General features: G+C 51.4%; 4 protein-coding genes across 4 annotated transcripts; 3 read left to right on the top strand and 1 right to left on the bottom strand.

Moving 5' to 3' along the window:
* Positions 1-362: 362 nt before the first annotated feature.
* GT037_007291 (kinesin heavy chain) lies at positions 363-3,561 on the top strand (the record flags this gene model as incomplete). The annotated part of the gene is made up of 4 exons (XM_038932338.1): positions 363-556; positions 607-846; positions 899-1,133; positions 1,180-3,561. 4 exons carry the CDS (start codon positions 363-365, stop codon positions 3,559-3,561), a joined length of 3,051 nt encoding a protein of 1,016 aa, XP_038784826.1.
* An 874-nt stretch (positions 3,562-4,435) lies between these two features.
* GT037_007290 (uncharacterized protein) lies at positions 4,436-5,518 on the top strand (the record flags this gene model as incomplete). The annotated part of the gene is made up of 2 exons (XM_038932337.1): positions 4,436-4,557; positions 4,639-5,518. 2 exons carry the CDS (start codon positions 4,436-4,438, stop codon positions 5,516-5,518), a joined length of 1,002 nt encoding a protein of 333 aa, XP_038784825.1.
* Positions 5,519-6,484: 966 nt separating this feature from the next.
* Positions 6,485-8,871, bottom strand: GT037_007289 (bax inhibitor family protein; the record flags this gene model as incomplete). The annotated part of the gene is made up of 3 exons (XM_038932336.1): positions 6,485-6,968; positions 7,023-7,573; positions 7,996-8,871. 3 exons carry the CDS (start codon positions 8,869-8,871, stop codon positions 6,485-6,487), a joined length of 1,911 nt encoding a protein of 636 aa, XP_038784824.1.
* Positions 8,872-10,983: 2,112 nt separating this feature from the next.
* GT037_007288 (aromatic compound dioxygenase) lies at positions 10,984-13,571 on the top strand (the record flags this gene model as incomplete). The annotated part of the gene is made up of 5 exons (XM_038932335.1): positions 10,984-11,320; positions 11,370-11,675; positions 11,726-12,152; positions 12,469-13,023; positions 13,559-13,571. 5 exons carry the CDS (start codon positions 10,984-10,986, stop codon positions 13,569-13,571), a joined length of 1,638 nt encoding a protein of 545 aa, XP_038784823.1.
* Positions 13,572-14,685: the final 1,114 nt, after the last annotated feature.

The following is a 14,685-nucleotide window of genomic DNA, read 5'->3' as shown; positions in this document are numbered from 1 at the left end:
TACCTAAGCTATGACAACAGGTACGAGCGCACAAGGCTGAAGAAGCAATGGGGATTATGGTAGTAGTGTTGTGGGTCTTGTTGGCAGGACAGGAGAGATGTGGCGGATAATGTCGCAGCCTCGTCGGAAATTGTGGGGATAAGAGGACGGTCTTGGCAACAGGGTCGTGGTTGCCGCATCCAGATCCCTGTCTGTTTACCAGCGGCCGTGCGTCCCATAACAGAAGTTCCGAAAGGAACATCGTCATTATCGACTCCAGCCCGCAACACTAACCCCTCGCTCGCAGTTCTTTTCTCTATACGCATTGCAAGGAGGCTGCGCAGTGCGATTGCCTTGTTTTCTTACATTTCTCGGGCGCAACAATGGCCGCCGCGGGCGCGTCTTCCATCTCCGTCACCGTACGAGTCCGCCCTTTTACTATCCGGGAAGCAGCACAGGTCACGAGGAACGATGACCAGACGCTGTTCCTCGGAGATGGCTCGCTGGCGGGACTGCCAGCGCCAAAGCTCCATAAGGGGATCCGACCTGTCATCAAGGTCATGGACGAGAAGTGCTTGTAGGAGAGGCTTCGTGTCATTTCAGTCACCGAAGCTAACATGATGCCAGAATCTTCGATCCCCCAGAAGACAACGCAGTTCAGCGGTTCGGACGATCGACTGTAGGTCCGCAGGGCAAGCGGTCAAAGGACCAGACATTCGCTTTTGACCGCGTCTTCGACGACACGGTCTCCCAAGGCGACGTATACGAAGCTACCACGAAGCCCCTGCTAGACAGCGTACTGGATGGATACAATGCGACTGTCTTTGCGTATGGTGCTACAGGTTGCGGAAAGACGCATACCATCACGTATGTTCATGTACACCGCTAGTTGCTCTGAGGAGGACTAACATGTCACCAGTGGAACATCACAGCAGCCCGGCATCATCTTCCTGACCATGCAAGAGCTGTTTGAGAAGATTCAGGACATACAGGATGAAAAGGCCACCGAGATCACGCTCTCTTACCTGGAGATTTACAACGAGACGATTCGCGACTTATTGGTGGAAGGTGGCAGCAAGCACCCATTGATGCTACGTGAGGATGCGAACCAGGCTGTGTCCGTCGCTGGTCTCTCGAGCCATCGGCCGCAGAGCGTGAGTGACCGGTTCCCACTGCTCGACAAGCGTCTAACAACCATAGGTCCAAGAAGTCATGGACATCATTGTCCGCGGCAACGAATACCGAACCATGTCTCCAACCGAAGCGAACGCTACCTCCTCCCGATCGCACGCCGTACTTCAGATCAACGTCTCCTCCAAGGACCGCAACGCTTCGGTCAACGAACCCCACACTATGGCTACCCTCAGTATCATCGACTTGGCAGGTAGTGAGCGAGCGAGCGCTACCAAGAACCGAGGAGAGCGTCTCACCGAAGGTGCCAACATCAACAAATCGCTACTTGCTCTGGGCAGCTGCATTAACGCCCTGTGTGATCCCCGGAAACGAAACCACATTCCATACCGCAACTCGAAACTTACGCGATTGCTCAAATTCTCTCTTGGCGGAAACTGTAAAACTGTCATGATAGTCTGTGTTAGTCCGTCAAGTGCACACTTCGATGAGACGCAGAACACCCTTCGATACGCCAACCGTGCGAAGAACATCCAGACCAAGGTCACCAAGAACGTATACAATGTCAACCGACACGTAAAGGACTACCTTGTCAAGATTGATGAACAGAGACATTTGATTGAAGAGTTGATGAAGAAGCAAAAGGATTTCGAAGGAAGTGCTATGGTCAAATTCCAGAAGCAAAGCGAGAAGAAGGATGGCATAGTACGTGACGCGGTCGTACGCTTACGCCAGGCTTATGCGGATTCTGAGCCTGAACGCCGTGAGCGACTGAACATGTCGCGGACTCTGAAGACGGCAGAGAAGCGCATCTCGCTCATTTCGTCGTGGATCGCAGCGTTTGATAACGTCAAGGATGTTCGAGAAAATGAGGAGATGCCTTCTCAAGTTACGGCAATGAGGGACACCGCAGTCGGAATATCGGCAGAGCTTGAGCAGACGCGGCAACATTGCCATCGGCGATTGGAGCGTACCGCCTGGACAAGTAAGATGGATACAGCGCTGAGTGTTGGACTGAAGGGTCTGGCAGAGGTGGATGGAAATGCTGATGGCCATGACGCCGCGAACTTAACAAGAGAGTACGAATTGCTCAAATCGAATGCCGACCGCGAATTACTCAACACATTACTGGATCAAGAACGAGGTGGCGATGCTGCCATCGTACAGGCGCTGATCCAGGCGCACATCGAGACGGTCACAATCATAAGCCAGATCACCCAGATGGACGAGGCCCAAGCGGTTGAGGCTGCGAGAAAGCTGCTTACGAAGATTATGAATGCTTGCACGAACGCGACCTCACAGGCTATCCGACCAGACGGGGGTCTGCCAATCACTGAGTTCTTCGAACCAAGTAACAAAGGAACACCTAAAAGGAGGAAGCCAGTGAACATTCAAGAACCATCTCAGTCTTCTCCAATGCGACCAATAGCAATGCCAAGGCTGTCGTTGCCAGCTATGGCGGATTCGTCGCATCTCACCTCGTCGCCTATGAAATCATCACCACGCCGAAAGTTGATGGGAAGAGTGAGACAGTCAGGCGTCCAGTTTTCGCCAATGAAGAAGAAAAAGTCACCCTCCAAGACTAAACGCGGAGTGCGCTGGAAGGATGACACTGAGAACGGTACCCTAGCAGAGTTCTCAGCAACACCACAGCAGGTAGCAGGCACACCAACAAACCCTGCCCTTGCCATGGGAAGGTCGCCCCCGGCCTACTCAACAACCTCCATTCCTATCGCCAGATATGATGGGAGTGGAAGCCGCGAATCTTCGCCTATTCCAACGCCGCCTAAAGCTTCTGTCGACCTGAAAGGCTCGTCACGTTTCGCAGTCGGCGCGCTCTCCAAGCGTTCAGACGGGTCCCCTACATCTCGAAGCAACGCCGCATACACCTCCGATTCTGACAACGCATCGCCCCTCCGCGAGATCGGCAGCAACCCGCGCTCATCTCTAAGCACTGTAGAGAACGCCTCCTCAGTCCCAGCACCCGAGGGAAACAGCGGCGGTGATTCTTCTTCCGAGGGGGAAAAATGGACGGCTTCAGACGCACGTCAAATCAGCCACGCCATCAAGCGCCGTTCTTCGACCAACGGCGCTGGCTCTGTCCCTATAAACCGCGCGCATCGCCGCCGTAGTCCAACAGCAGCAACAACAGTTGGTAGTCCGCCCAACGAGAACTCACTTCTCTCCGCGGGTGCGGCGCGCAGAATGGTCAAATCCAATCACGGTGATGCTGACTGGAAGCACAGCGTTTTGTCCCCACGCGTTACACCCATCATGAAGGGCGCGGTTAGACGGACGACAGTCGCGAATGTCGGTGACGACGTTCGGCCGAGGACTGCGGAACTCGCAGTACCGAGTCTGCATTCGAGGGGAGCCGTTCGAATTACGAGTGGGAGTTCGTCTGTCGGCAGAGGTAGCTTGATGCCGAATTCTAAGAGCGTTTGGCGATAATTGTAATATGCCTCGGACTTGGCTGATTTGGATGTTTTAGGGGGTTGGAGGAGACATCGATGGGGCTTTTGACGACTTTTTCTTTCGTTCGATATCCGGCGCTGGGTGTGTCTGTCTTATTGGATCTGTCTTCATCCTCGAAAACCCTGTCTAGACGCATTAACGATGGTTTGGGTTCGGTGTTACTGGGTAATCTCCCTGCCCATGGCAGTTCCCTGGGCGTCAGTCATTGGGTTACGATTGCATCTGGGGTGCAGCTTGTATTTGTATAGTTGTTTGCGAGTACTGCTGTGGGTCTTTTGTCAATAGCATCACTTCAACTTTTATGATCATTGTCGCGTACTCGACCTTGATTAGTGATGATGATTGCCTAAGTTCGATCGCTTCTCGCTCACATGTTGTCACACCAGGATATCCCCAGAATCCATCGTACGCTGGAACCCAACTACATGGCGTATATCATGATTCGTGATTCAGGGAGAGCTGGAAGTCAATCATGCATGTTCTCGGATTTCATGACTCTGCAGACGTTGACCAGCCCGGCCAATCTCGGCTATTGGCCGTTGTGGGATCAGTACCGAAAAGTCGCGTCATCGACGTCGACAACGTACTGGCTCAACTCCACTCAAACTAACATACCCCACATTCCGTCATTATTAATCCACAATGCCACGTTCTGGACGTCGGACAAGGGTGAAAGCTTCCATAAGGCTGAGAGATTTAAACATGCTTAAGCGCCTCGTTTTCTATGGTATATCTTTGACCTCCTCGAACGCAACATCACGTCGTCCTATCTGAGCTTTGACAACGTAGCATTGCAGTCTAGTATAACTTTGTAACAATCTCAGAACAGCACCAGAAAGAGCTATACAAGATGAAGGAGGCACAAGTAGCAAAGGACCTCAAGGTCACTGTCAAGGACGTCGCTGTCCCTGAGCCACAGGCGAACCAAGTCGTCATCAAAGTTGTTGTTTCCGGAAGCAATCCCAAGGACTGGTATGTCATGTTCTCTCTTTCGTGTTTGCGTCCACAAACACAAATAGATATCGAATAGCCTCAACTAACACATCCTCCCAGGAAAATCCCCGCCTATGACATGAAACCCGACTTCAACAGTGGCGACGACATTGCTGGCTACGTCCACAGTGTTGGACCCAATGTCTACGAGTTCAAGGCCGGCGACCGGGTCGCTTCCTTCCACGAGATGATGACGCCTGGTGGTTCATTTGCCGAATACGCCGTAGGATGGGCGCACACTACCTTCCACATCCCTTCCTCCGTCTCCTTTGAACAAGCCGCCACCCTCCCCCTTGCCGCCATGACAGCGGCAATCGGCCTGCATCAACGCATGGGTCTGCCTGATCCCTGGACACCCGCCAAGGAGCCCACTCCTCTCGTCGTGTATGGTGGCGCTGGCTCCGTAGGCGCATTCGCAATCAAGCTTGCTCAAAAGGCGAACATCCATCCCATCATCGCCGTCGCGGGTAAAGGCGAGAAGTTTGTAGAGGGCTTGATTGACCGCTCAAAGGGCGACACGATAGTGGATTACCGCAAGGGAGACGAAGCCGTCGTCAAGGGCATCAAGGACGCCCTTAAAGGCCAGAAATTGCCCTACGCGTACGACGCCGTCTCGGAACACAACTCCTACACAAACATTGTCCAGGTCCTCGAACCAGAGGGCCAACTCACTTTGGTCCTGCCGGGCAAGAAGTACGAGGGTATTCCGGATAGTGTGAAGCAGTCTCAGACTATGGTGGGCACAGCGCACGGCGAGGACAGCGATTATGCGTTTATCATGTTTAGGTACATGGCGAGAGGATTGGCTGAGGGTTGGTTTACACCACATCCGCATGAGGTTGTACCTGGTGGGTTGGAAGGTGTGCAGAAGGGGTTGGAGAATTTGAGAGATGGAAAGGCAAGTGGAGTCAAGTACGTATTCAAGATTGGACAGGAGTAAGGAAGTGTTGTAGATGGCTGAGATGCAATTGAAATGCATTTCTTTGCCCTATTGCTGGGCTTGAAACATGGTAGAACTTGGACGTTGAAATTATATGCCTGATAAGAGTGCATGATAGTACTCACGACCAGTGCCCTCAAAGTTTCTTGCCCTTTGGAATCCAGAAGATTTATTGAACGGTTTGCGTCGATCGCTTGGTATTTTGTTGCTACTCCAAGTAACTAAGCTGCATGCCTCCTCGCATTTTACGTCGTCTCAATCTCACCCAGTCGCTCATCTTCGTCCTACAGCCCGTGGAAACTCCTGTCACCCTCACCTGTCTGAGGGTTTAGAAATTTCGTAACTCACATTCACTTGCATCACCGCACCCTTACACTACCAAAAAATTTCAAACTCATAACCTACCACGACTAATCTGGTATACAATATTTGCAATGCCAACCAATTCAAACGAAGAAACATACCAGGCAGCCGATTGCCCGCATATGGTATGTACGCAAAGACCTTGTTTTAGGTATGTTGGTATGCAGACAGCACTCGAGATACACACTAACGGAAATGAAGGCAAAACGCCTTGACACGGGCTTGCTCGACGTACGATCCGTGGTGCGTGAGGAGCCTGATGAGGTTGAGGAGGGTTTCATTGACGATCTTGCCTGACTGCTACCGAAAGAGATGAAATGGCGGGGAAGAATTGGCTAGGACAAAGGCAAAGAGGAGGAAGAGGATAAGGAAAAAGACGAAGACGAAAAGGACAAGGAGCAGGACAGGGAGAAAGCTGAGATTAAAGCTGTATGGTGAAGTTTGTTTCGATTGTTTTTGTTCATTGATGATATTTAACAGAACTAAGAGAGGAGTAATATACAGCTATAGTGAAAACTCATAGCATATGCAACGAAACGAAGAAAAAGCAAGACCTGATAGATCAGCTTCGCATTCTCCTTATGCAATCATCTCGAGATAAATCTATTTCCTCCTGTTCTGGCTCATGCCCAGAATCTGTACCATGCGGATGAAGATGTTGATAAAGTCCAGCTCAAGCGAGATGGACTCATTGACGGGGTCCTTGGGGATCAAGCCGGCCTGAGCCTGGCGTGCATGGTTCAACACCTTTTGAACGTCGTATAGGGTGAAGCCGCCAAAGACTGCTAGTCCACCGTACAGCCAGAGGTTCTCGGTGACCATGAGTGTGCGGGCAGCGGTGGCTGGGACGACGAGGGGAGCGAGACCGGAGAGAGCGACGATTGCGACACCAGCGAGAAGTGGGCCACCGAGGTAGAGGTACTTGTCTGTCTTGGCGGTGGCGCCGACGAAGGCGATGGAGCCCATCATTCCAGCAGTGTAGAGACCGGCGCGAGCGAGGATGGCAGGGTGCATGAAGAAGAGTGGCGACAGAAGTAGGGCTTGGGTACCGTTGAAGGCAGTCCAGAGGGCGTACTTTTGGACGTAGCTGCATCTTGTTAGCATCTCTACTCTATTGTCGAAGACCGATCTCTATACTTACTTGGAAGGCGAAGTGGCCATGGTGCCGTACATAGTTCCGATGCTGCCAACGAGACCAACACCAAGCACAAGCCACGGGTTCGCGCTCATAAGTCTAAAGCTCCATCCGTTCATGTGCAGAGCGCGGGCTGCGATTCCAATCATTCCAATACCAAGACCAGTGTGCATGAAGGTGTCGTTGAGGTACTCACGCTCGAACGGCGGCATGCCGCCATCCTCGCGTGTCTCGCGATTGAAGATGAAATTGATCGCAAGCAGGGTGCCCGCGAAGATGCCACCTCCATACAGCAGACGCTGTCGCATATCTCCCTGCGCTACAGGGTTGTAGGCAGCCTGCTGATATCCGCGTCGGAATGCCTGCTGGAACTTGGAAACATTTTGCGACGTCGATACCGTGGGCTTTGCGGGTCGGAACAAGTGCGGGTGCTGCTTGAGTGGCGTGTTGTGGAAAGCGCGGAATGTGAGGGTTTGTGATTTCGGTGAAGCTTGTCGCAGTGTTGCCGTAATGGCGAACGGTCTCCGTAAGAGGGACGCCATGGTTTGCGTGTGTGCCTTTGCAGTGTTGTTGGCGTTGGAGAGGCGGAAGGCGGAACGATGATATATGCGAACAAATAATGACGTTTTCGTTGGTGGAAAGCGCGAGAAATGCCAAGCCGCCTTAACTCCGAGGTAAGTCTCTCTAAGCAGGCAACAGTTGCATGTCAATCAACGGTCATGAGAAGAAAGAAGCGTCAAAATGATATTCCACGTGGATTGTTCTGGTCTATGTTCTGAGACGATGCGCTCGGGTTGGGCGACGATGAGCACCGCGTATGATGTCTACAGCCTGCTCAGCAGCGCATAGACGAGCCTGAACGGCGATGATCAGATTGAGCGTAATCGGCTTTATGACTTTTCGAAGAGGTTCTGTACAGGAGCAGACTCTTGATACTCATAATACTGCGATGTGAGCTGTGCGTGGGTGCAGCTGGTACCAGTGGAATCTGCGGCAATGCCGTGATCTCATCGTCCGGGCTGTGCACCGATGCCAACCTGCTGCGCGCACTTCGTGGCGGAGTTTGGAGTTTCGGTGGCATAGGTACCTTAATCTTGTCGAACTCGATGACGTGCTCTCTGATATCGCTCACAGCATCGTGATACATAGTCGTGGGATCTGCCGTCCTGATGCGGGTGATCCTAGGAGGGATCCGGCGCTGTCCTGGCGTATAGGCTTGTGGCTGCTCGTCCGGTGTGAGATCCGGAACATCATCCACATCTGGAAGAGGATGTGATGACTTTGGTATTGTCTCGAGCAGGTCGAAGCCGAAGTTGAAACCAGAGAATCGACTGGGTGACTTCCAGAATTCGTTTGCGATGATGGGGGGGCCAAGCATATCAGCATCCTTCTGGAATGCATCCCAGCTTCTTTGTGTTTCGCGGGTAGCACCTTCCTTGCTTCTGATCTGAGACCGCTTGCGGTGTCCAGCAATTGTGTGGCGCGGCGCAAAGTCTTGGATCTTGATTTGCGATGTGCTCTCGAGCTGAACAATTCGCGCCTCCATATCGAGCATTGCTTCTCTCTGAGTCGCCAACTCAGCCTGGACGCTATGAATGATTTCAACCAATGTCCTGTTCGTCTGACGCAATTGGGATTTAGTGATTGATGCTTGAGAAGGTCGTCTCGATTTTGGAGTCCGTTGGTGCAAACTTGAAGACTCGTAGGCTGCAGCAATCGATCCTTCAGGACCACTCAACAGATCCAACATGGTCGCTCCAGAGAGGTTTGCCTTGTGGCTTCGAGAAATATTATCGTCATGATAAAATGTATGTGCGACGGCGGGTGTGTTCGGAGAATTGAGAAAGGTTGCCATATCGATGTATGCTTCTGTGAAATGGCGGGAGCGACAACGTTGAAGTAAAGGAAACGTTAGCAATAGCAAGCATGAACGCCTAAATTGGTTTTACAAAAGCATTGCGATGTTTCGTCGTTTCTTCATCACCTCCAGACACCAACGCGTTTCGCCACTATAGTTGACTTCGTGCGCATGAGACGCTGACACTACCGTGACTGCCGCAAGGGCGTACCCCGTATGGACTTGCTATAGCATTGTAATTCGTTCAACGTGCTACGCAGGTGTGGCGCTGGTTTGATCGCGTCACCGTGGCTCTGGCGAAAGCGCTACCAAACATCACAAGACGCTGGTGTCGGGGCTGTCCTGGCGTTGTGGGTTTCAGCTGTAAAGGGTTGGTGTTTCGGCCAGGAGTACGGAGAGTGGGCCGCCGGGTACGGCTCGCTTGTGTGGGGATCAATGTGGACTAGTGCAATTCGTAGCTCAGGGAGAACATTCCAGGCTTCGAAGCGCTATGAAGACACGAACCTCAACCTACGTCGCTATACCTACGGCTACCAACTTCAATGTACCAAATATGTCTCTTATCTTTGTACTAGGAGCTTGAGATCACTATCTCTCCACGTCGATGCCCAAGGAGCCACCTCGTGTTTGCAGACGCTCCGCCACTGCGTGCCAGTACTTGAGGACGGCATGTCGGATATGCAAGACATGGAGCTAAGTGGACATATTCCTATTGTCACTGTCTCTTCTCAGGATCACTCGCGTTATCTGCCCCTTTGGTAGCGTTCATATCAGTTCCGCTGCCAATAGCGGTGATCGAATCCTACACATGTCCCAGAATGGAGTCCTTCGCTCCATCGAGTTCTTCCAGTCGACTATAGCTCACAGTAGAGGTATAAAAGGGTCGTTATCTTTCAACCAGGATGGTGATGCACATGCACATGCAAAGAAGTTTCGCATCGGATGTCGAGATGCGAAGGAAGAGTTATTAGGAGCCGACAAGCATCGTCTGAAGGGTAATGCAACGGCAATCGACACCCTAGAGTCGGAGAGTAACCCACAATGAGCAGGAGATCCGAGAAAGAGGCTCTCTACAATCATATGAGCTGCACAAACTCAGTTCAGGATGATTAAGCCCGCCACGGAACCGGTTTGCACAGTCTCTGGAATCGATTCAGCGCTCAAGAAGCGGATGAGTAATTGAGCCACCTGCGAGTGCCGCTCTCAGGCCAAGTGACGACTGTAAACCATGTCACATATCGCAGCTACAAGGATCCGCTTCGTGCCTGGCACATGAGACACGCACACTCGGCATCATGGGCCCGATCCGTGCGACGACGTTGTTGGTGCTGAGCAATACAGGTCATGTCATTTGCTCCACCTTATAATCCTACCGGTCTTCATTAATGCACGCGTATACCTAGATGGTGTCTTGGCCGCCCAACTGTACATACCACAGTACATCCAAGGCCCAATAAAATCCAACCGCCCTCCTTTCGCTTAACCGAGGTTGGCTAAGTCAGGTCCATGATCTTCTGTCCCGGTCTCCACGCGCAGCATTCAACAACATCGGATCAAGCTCAAATCAGAAGGTAGCTAACGTAGCTATGAACACACAAAAATATTCGCTTCTGTATTCCCGAATCCGTGTTCCTAGGACTAGATCTCTACACGGACGCATCACACCGCATTCAACTACCGATCACCAAGCGTGGAGCCTCCGGTTAATATGCGACTGGCTCACATTAGCCACACGACGTCCTGGAGAGTCGTACCAAGACTACCATGCGACATTCCCCCCGCCGCCAAGATCGGGCACTAGATGAACGCCAATATAGCTGCGGCGCGTGTACTGAAGCGAACAATTGCCGCTGCCTATCACGACCATGTTGATTATGGACATCATCCTGGACAATCTGTGGAGAGTAGCACACAACAGGGTAAACCGTTTAGACTGTGCGGTGACGAGAATGGCGACAGCACAGATCCGTAGATCCAGAACGATGTTGACGGCACCTGCAGAAGTGACGCATCAGCGCGCAGGGAGCCAAACGTATAAAAAGGTCGAAAGCATGGCATGGTGAGGGTTGTCCTGGGACTCTTCGTGTTCACAAAACATCGTCATCAATCATGGTTCAGCTCACACAAGCTTTTACCGCCGTCCTTTTGGCTACGGGTGTTGTCGCGCATCCTGGCGGCAACACCAACAGGGAGATCTTGAGGCGACAGGCTCATTTGGATCACCCGAATCGTCGAAGTGTTCAGGCATGTAAGCGGGATCTCGTCGAGACCGGATGGGTTCGTGAGCAGCACCAAAGACGTGAGGCCAGGCTTCACGAACTTCGGGTCGCAGCTGGTTTCGCAAAGGAACATGAACTTGTCCGCCGCGACGTTGCTGAAGTTGAAGAAAGTTACGGTGCTGAGGCAGCATGCACGCTCGACCCTGAGGCTACTGAAGGCCCTTACTGTAAGTGGAGAATCACACCCGACGAAGCGGGCTTGCTCACAGTTTTCAGGGGTTACCGGTGAGCTCGTCCGTCAGGATATCTTGACTGGAGAGAAGGGTGCTATCACTCATTTGGATATCAACATCATCGACACCTCGTCTTGCAAGCCTGTCACCGATGCTTACGTCGAGATGTGGGGAAGCAACGCCACTGGTGTTTACACCGGTGTTCAGGCAAAAGGTAATGGCGATGGCTCTGCTACTGCTATTGCGACCAATGCTCTTCGGGGTGTGCAGCCCACTGGTGCTAACGGCACCGCCACCTTCATCACCTTGATCCCAGGGCACTATGTTGGCCGCACAAATCATCTCCACAGTGAGCCTCACTACCAGCTTTCGCACATACATCGATACTAACAATCACAGCCATCATCCACCATGGTGCTAAGCTCCTTGCCAACAACACCATCCAGGGCGGTACCATCTCGCACGTTGGCCAATTCTATATCGAGCAGAACTTCATGGGTGAAGTGGAGAAGACGTCTCCCTACAACACCAACAAGCAAGCCATTACTACCAACGCAGCAGACCCACTTTTCAACATGGCTAAGCAAGGCGGCGATGATCCAGTGATGAAGATTTCGCTCATTGGCAAGACCATCGAGGACGGCCTGTATGCTACTATCGATGTCGGCGTCAACCCCAAGGCGAAGCAGAACCCTCAGCCAGTCAACATGTGGACCGCAAACGGTGGCGTACCAGTCAAGGGGAGCCCATGGGCGGGATACCCCGACACTTGCTTATACTGTGGATTCAGGCCCCCAAAGGAGAAGAAGGACGTCCTCTCCGAGGAGTAAGGTGACATGGAAAGGGAAGAACGATCTGTGGAGCGCATCTTAGTCAAAATCAAACAATGCTGTACATAACTTTAGTTATCGAGAACCTAGCTGCAAGTGCGTAAATAACCATCACATGAGCCTTGCGATTAGTGCCGAATGTTAGTTATGACGCAGGGTGTGCCAAGACAGCTGCCTAATTAGGAGAAGCTCCGTGGTTCCAATCTCAACACCACACCAACACTTTTCACAGGCATAACTCTTCGCCATGGATCAACGGCTGATTCAAAAGGCGAGCTCTAGTAGGCCAAATTCCGCCCGACAAAAATGCAGCAGCATCCTAGCAGGTCTTGTCTCGAACGACACCTCGCCTGCATCTGCTGCGGAAGCAATCCTGGACTCCGTCCGCACCTCGTCGTCGAAGCCTGAAGATGAGGGATTTGACGTCGTACGGTTATTGCTAGAAACAGTAGCCGAGTTCTCGGAATCGCATGACGCTATCATCAAACTTCTGTTCGCTATCCGTGATATACCTCCCTCACCGAATCCAGTTTACACGTACCTCGCCTCGATACATTGTGAAGACTACGATGGCTTGTCAGGGTTAAGATACCTTTGGAATCCGGAATATAAGCAAGCGCCAACACCAACACCAACCACACCTGGAGATAGGTGGGTCAACTATAACGTCTTTACTGTGAAGCTGGCCAAGTCCGGATTTGACAATGGATATTTTATCTTTGGTTTCTTTTGTCTTCGGCAGACGCTTGAGACGAGTCATGAGTCACGGGAGTTAGAATTTGACAAACATCTCCGCCCAACCTCGTTCAAGCATTTTGCCATCAATGCTGAAGAGCTTGTGAGCTACAACTTGATGGCGGCTGCAAAGTGGGTCTTGGTGGGGGGGCTTGATATGTACAGGCGGGGAAACACGGTGTTTCGGAAAGGGTGGGAGAGTGGCTTGGCGGTGAAAACGGACCTGTGGGACGGTGAGCCAGGTTTGTCACGTGGGCGATGGCTGCTGTGGCAAAGCAGATTCGATTACTTCGCTGATCGACCATATGTTTGTGAAGAAGTCAGGGCGCTGTCAAAAGAGTCTTCTATCGCAATTGGAGAATTCATGATCGAGTAAATAGCTTTATTCCTAGTAGTACTAGATCATGTTTGAATGGAGTTTGTTGACTTGCATAACTGTGAGCAGAAAGCGCGTTCAGGCTATGGGCGGATGCAAGTCGAAATGCCGTCTCCAGGGGTAAGATATGCTAATCCTGACTTGGATGCCAAGACAAGCGTTATGAGCCGCCCCGCTCCGCGGCGCTGAACAACTCCCTTCTCCACTCCACGAGCCAACAAACGCATGCGACAATGTCAACCCTAGTGACTTTACCGGCGGATGTACAGCTTCTGATACTGGATTATGTAGGTGCAGCTACTAGCGAAGCGTTTCTATACTAAACTACGCAGATCCAATTGCCTTCACACCTCAAAGCCATATGTCTAGCCTCAAAAGCGTGGAATGACCTAGCTAGGCCTTTACTATACAGGAAGGTTACTATCAATGTGTTTGATAAAGATGAGGTGATGCGATTCGAACGCTGCATGGATGCAGGTTCTCAAGCGCACCTTGATGCGACCAGGTCTTTGACGCTGATGGATAGTCTACCACCACCAGAAGCTCCAGAATTCCAGGTCCAAGCACATCGACACTTCAACAAGGCAGAAAAGCTGAGCCAAGTGGAGATCAGTCAGATAAGAGCAGTCTTAGCTTACTTCCCGGCCAATCGTTTGCACACTTTCCGGTGCGTTACCTCACTTCTGCAATACCCGGGTGGCATAAGCGCCAGACCTGTGAGGTTACATGACATACTTTTGCCACAAAGCAATGAACTCCTCAGCATAGATCTTGCTGAACTGTTGTAGATTCCTCTCGACACTATCATTTCATGCGGAGACCGCGCATGATCTCTTCCGTCGTCAGGCGGCCACACTGACACATATTCATCTTAGGCTCGACGACTTTACTCTGTTAAACTGCCTTCAATGTTTAAAAACGGCAGACCTCTGGCTTCCTTACGTGTATGCCGACTGGGTAAAATTTGATGAGGAGAGGTTCATGACTTTCTTCTCACAAATCAGCTCGTATAAGCAAATGGAAAGATTGCACATTGGCACAGAATCTGGGCAAGAGGAAAAAACTCATGATCATCGTCTTGGTGATAGGCTTGCCAAAGCGTTTTCATGCCAAAACAATCATTCTGGTCGCCTAGAGAACCTTCGACAACTTACACTGTCCGGAGTTGCCCTTAGCGAGTCTCTTCATGAGGGGATCAGCAAGATCATATCATTCTCACAGCTTACACACTTAACCCTTTGGGGATCTCCTTACGCCGTAAATTTTGCTTCCGCTCTGGCACATGGACTTGGTAGCCACAAGTTACAATTAAAACATCTGGGTCTATATATACACAAGAACGACATCAACTTAGAGGACTTTGATACGTTGCTATATTCTTGTACCGAGTTAAAAAGTCTGTGCTTGGAGTGGAATTG

The sequence above is a fragment of the Alternaria burnsii genome (genome assembly GCF_013036055.1).
Source record: "Alternaria burnsii strain CBS107.38 chromosome Unknown 715, whole genome shotgun sequence".
In the NCBI taxonomy this organism is placed as follows: Eukaryota; Fungi; Ascomycota; class Dothideomycetes; order Pleosporales; family Pleosporaceae; genus Alternaria; species Alternaria burnsii.
Note: the sequence above shows the minus strand (reverse complement) of the source record. Positions and strands in the feature narration are given on the sequence as shown.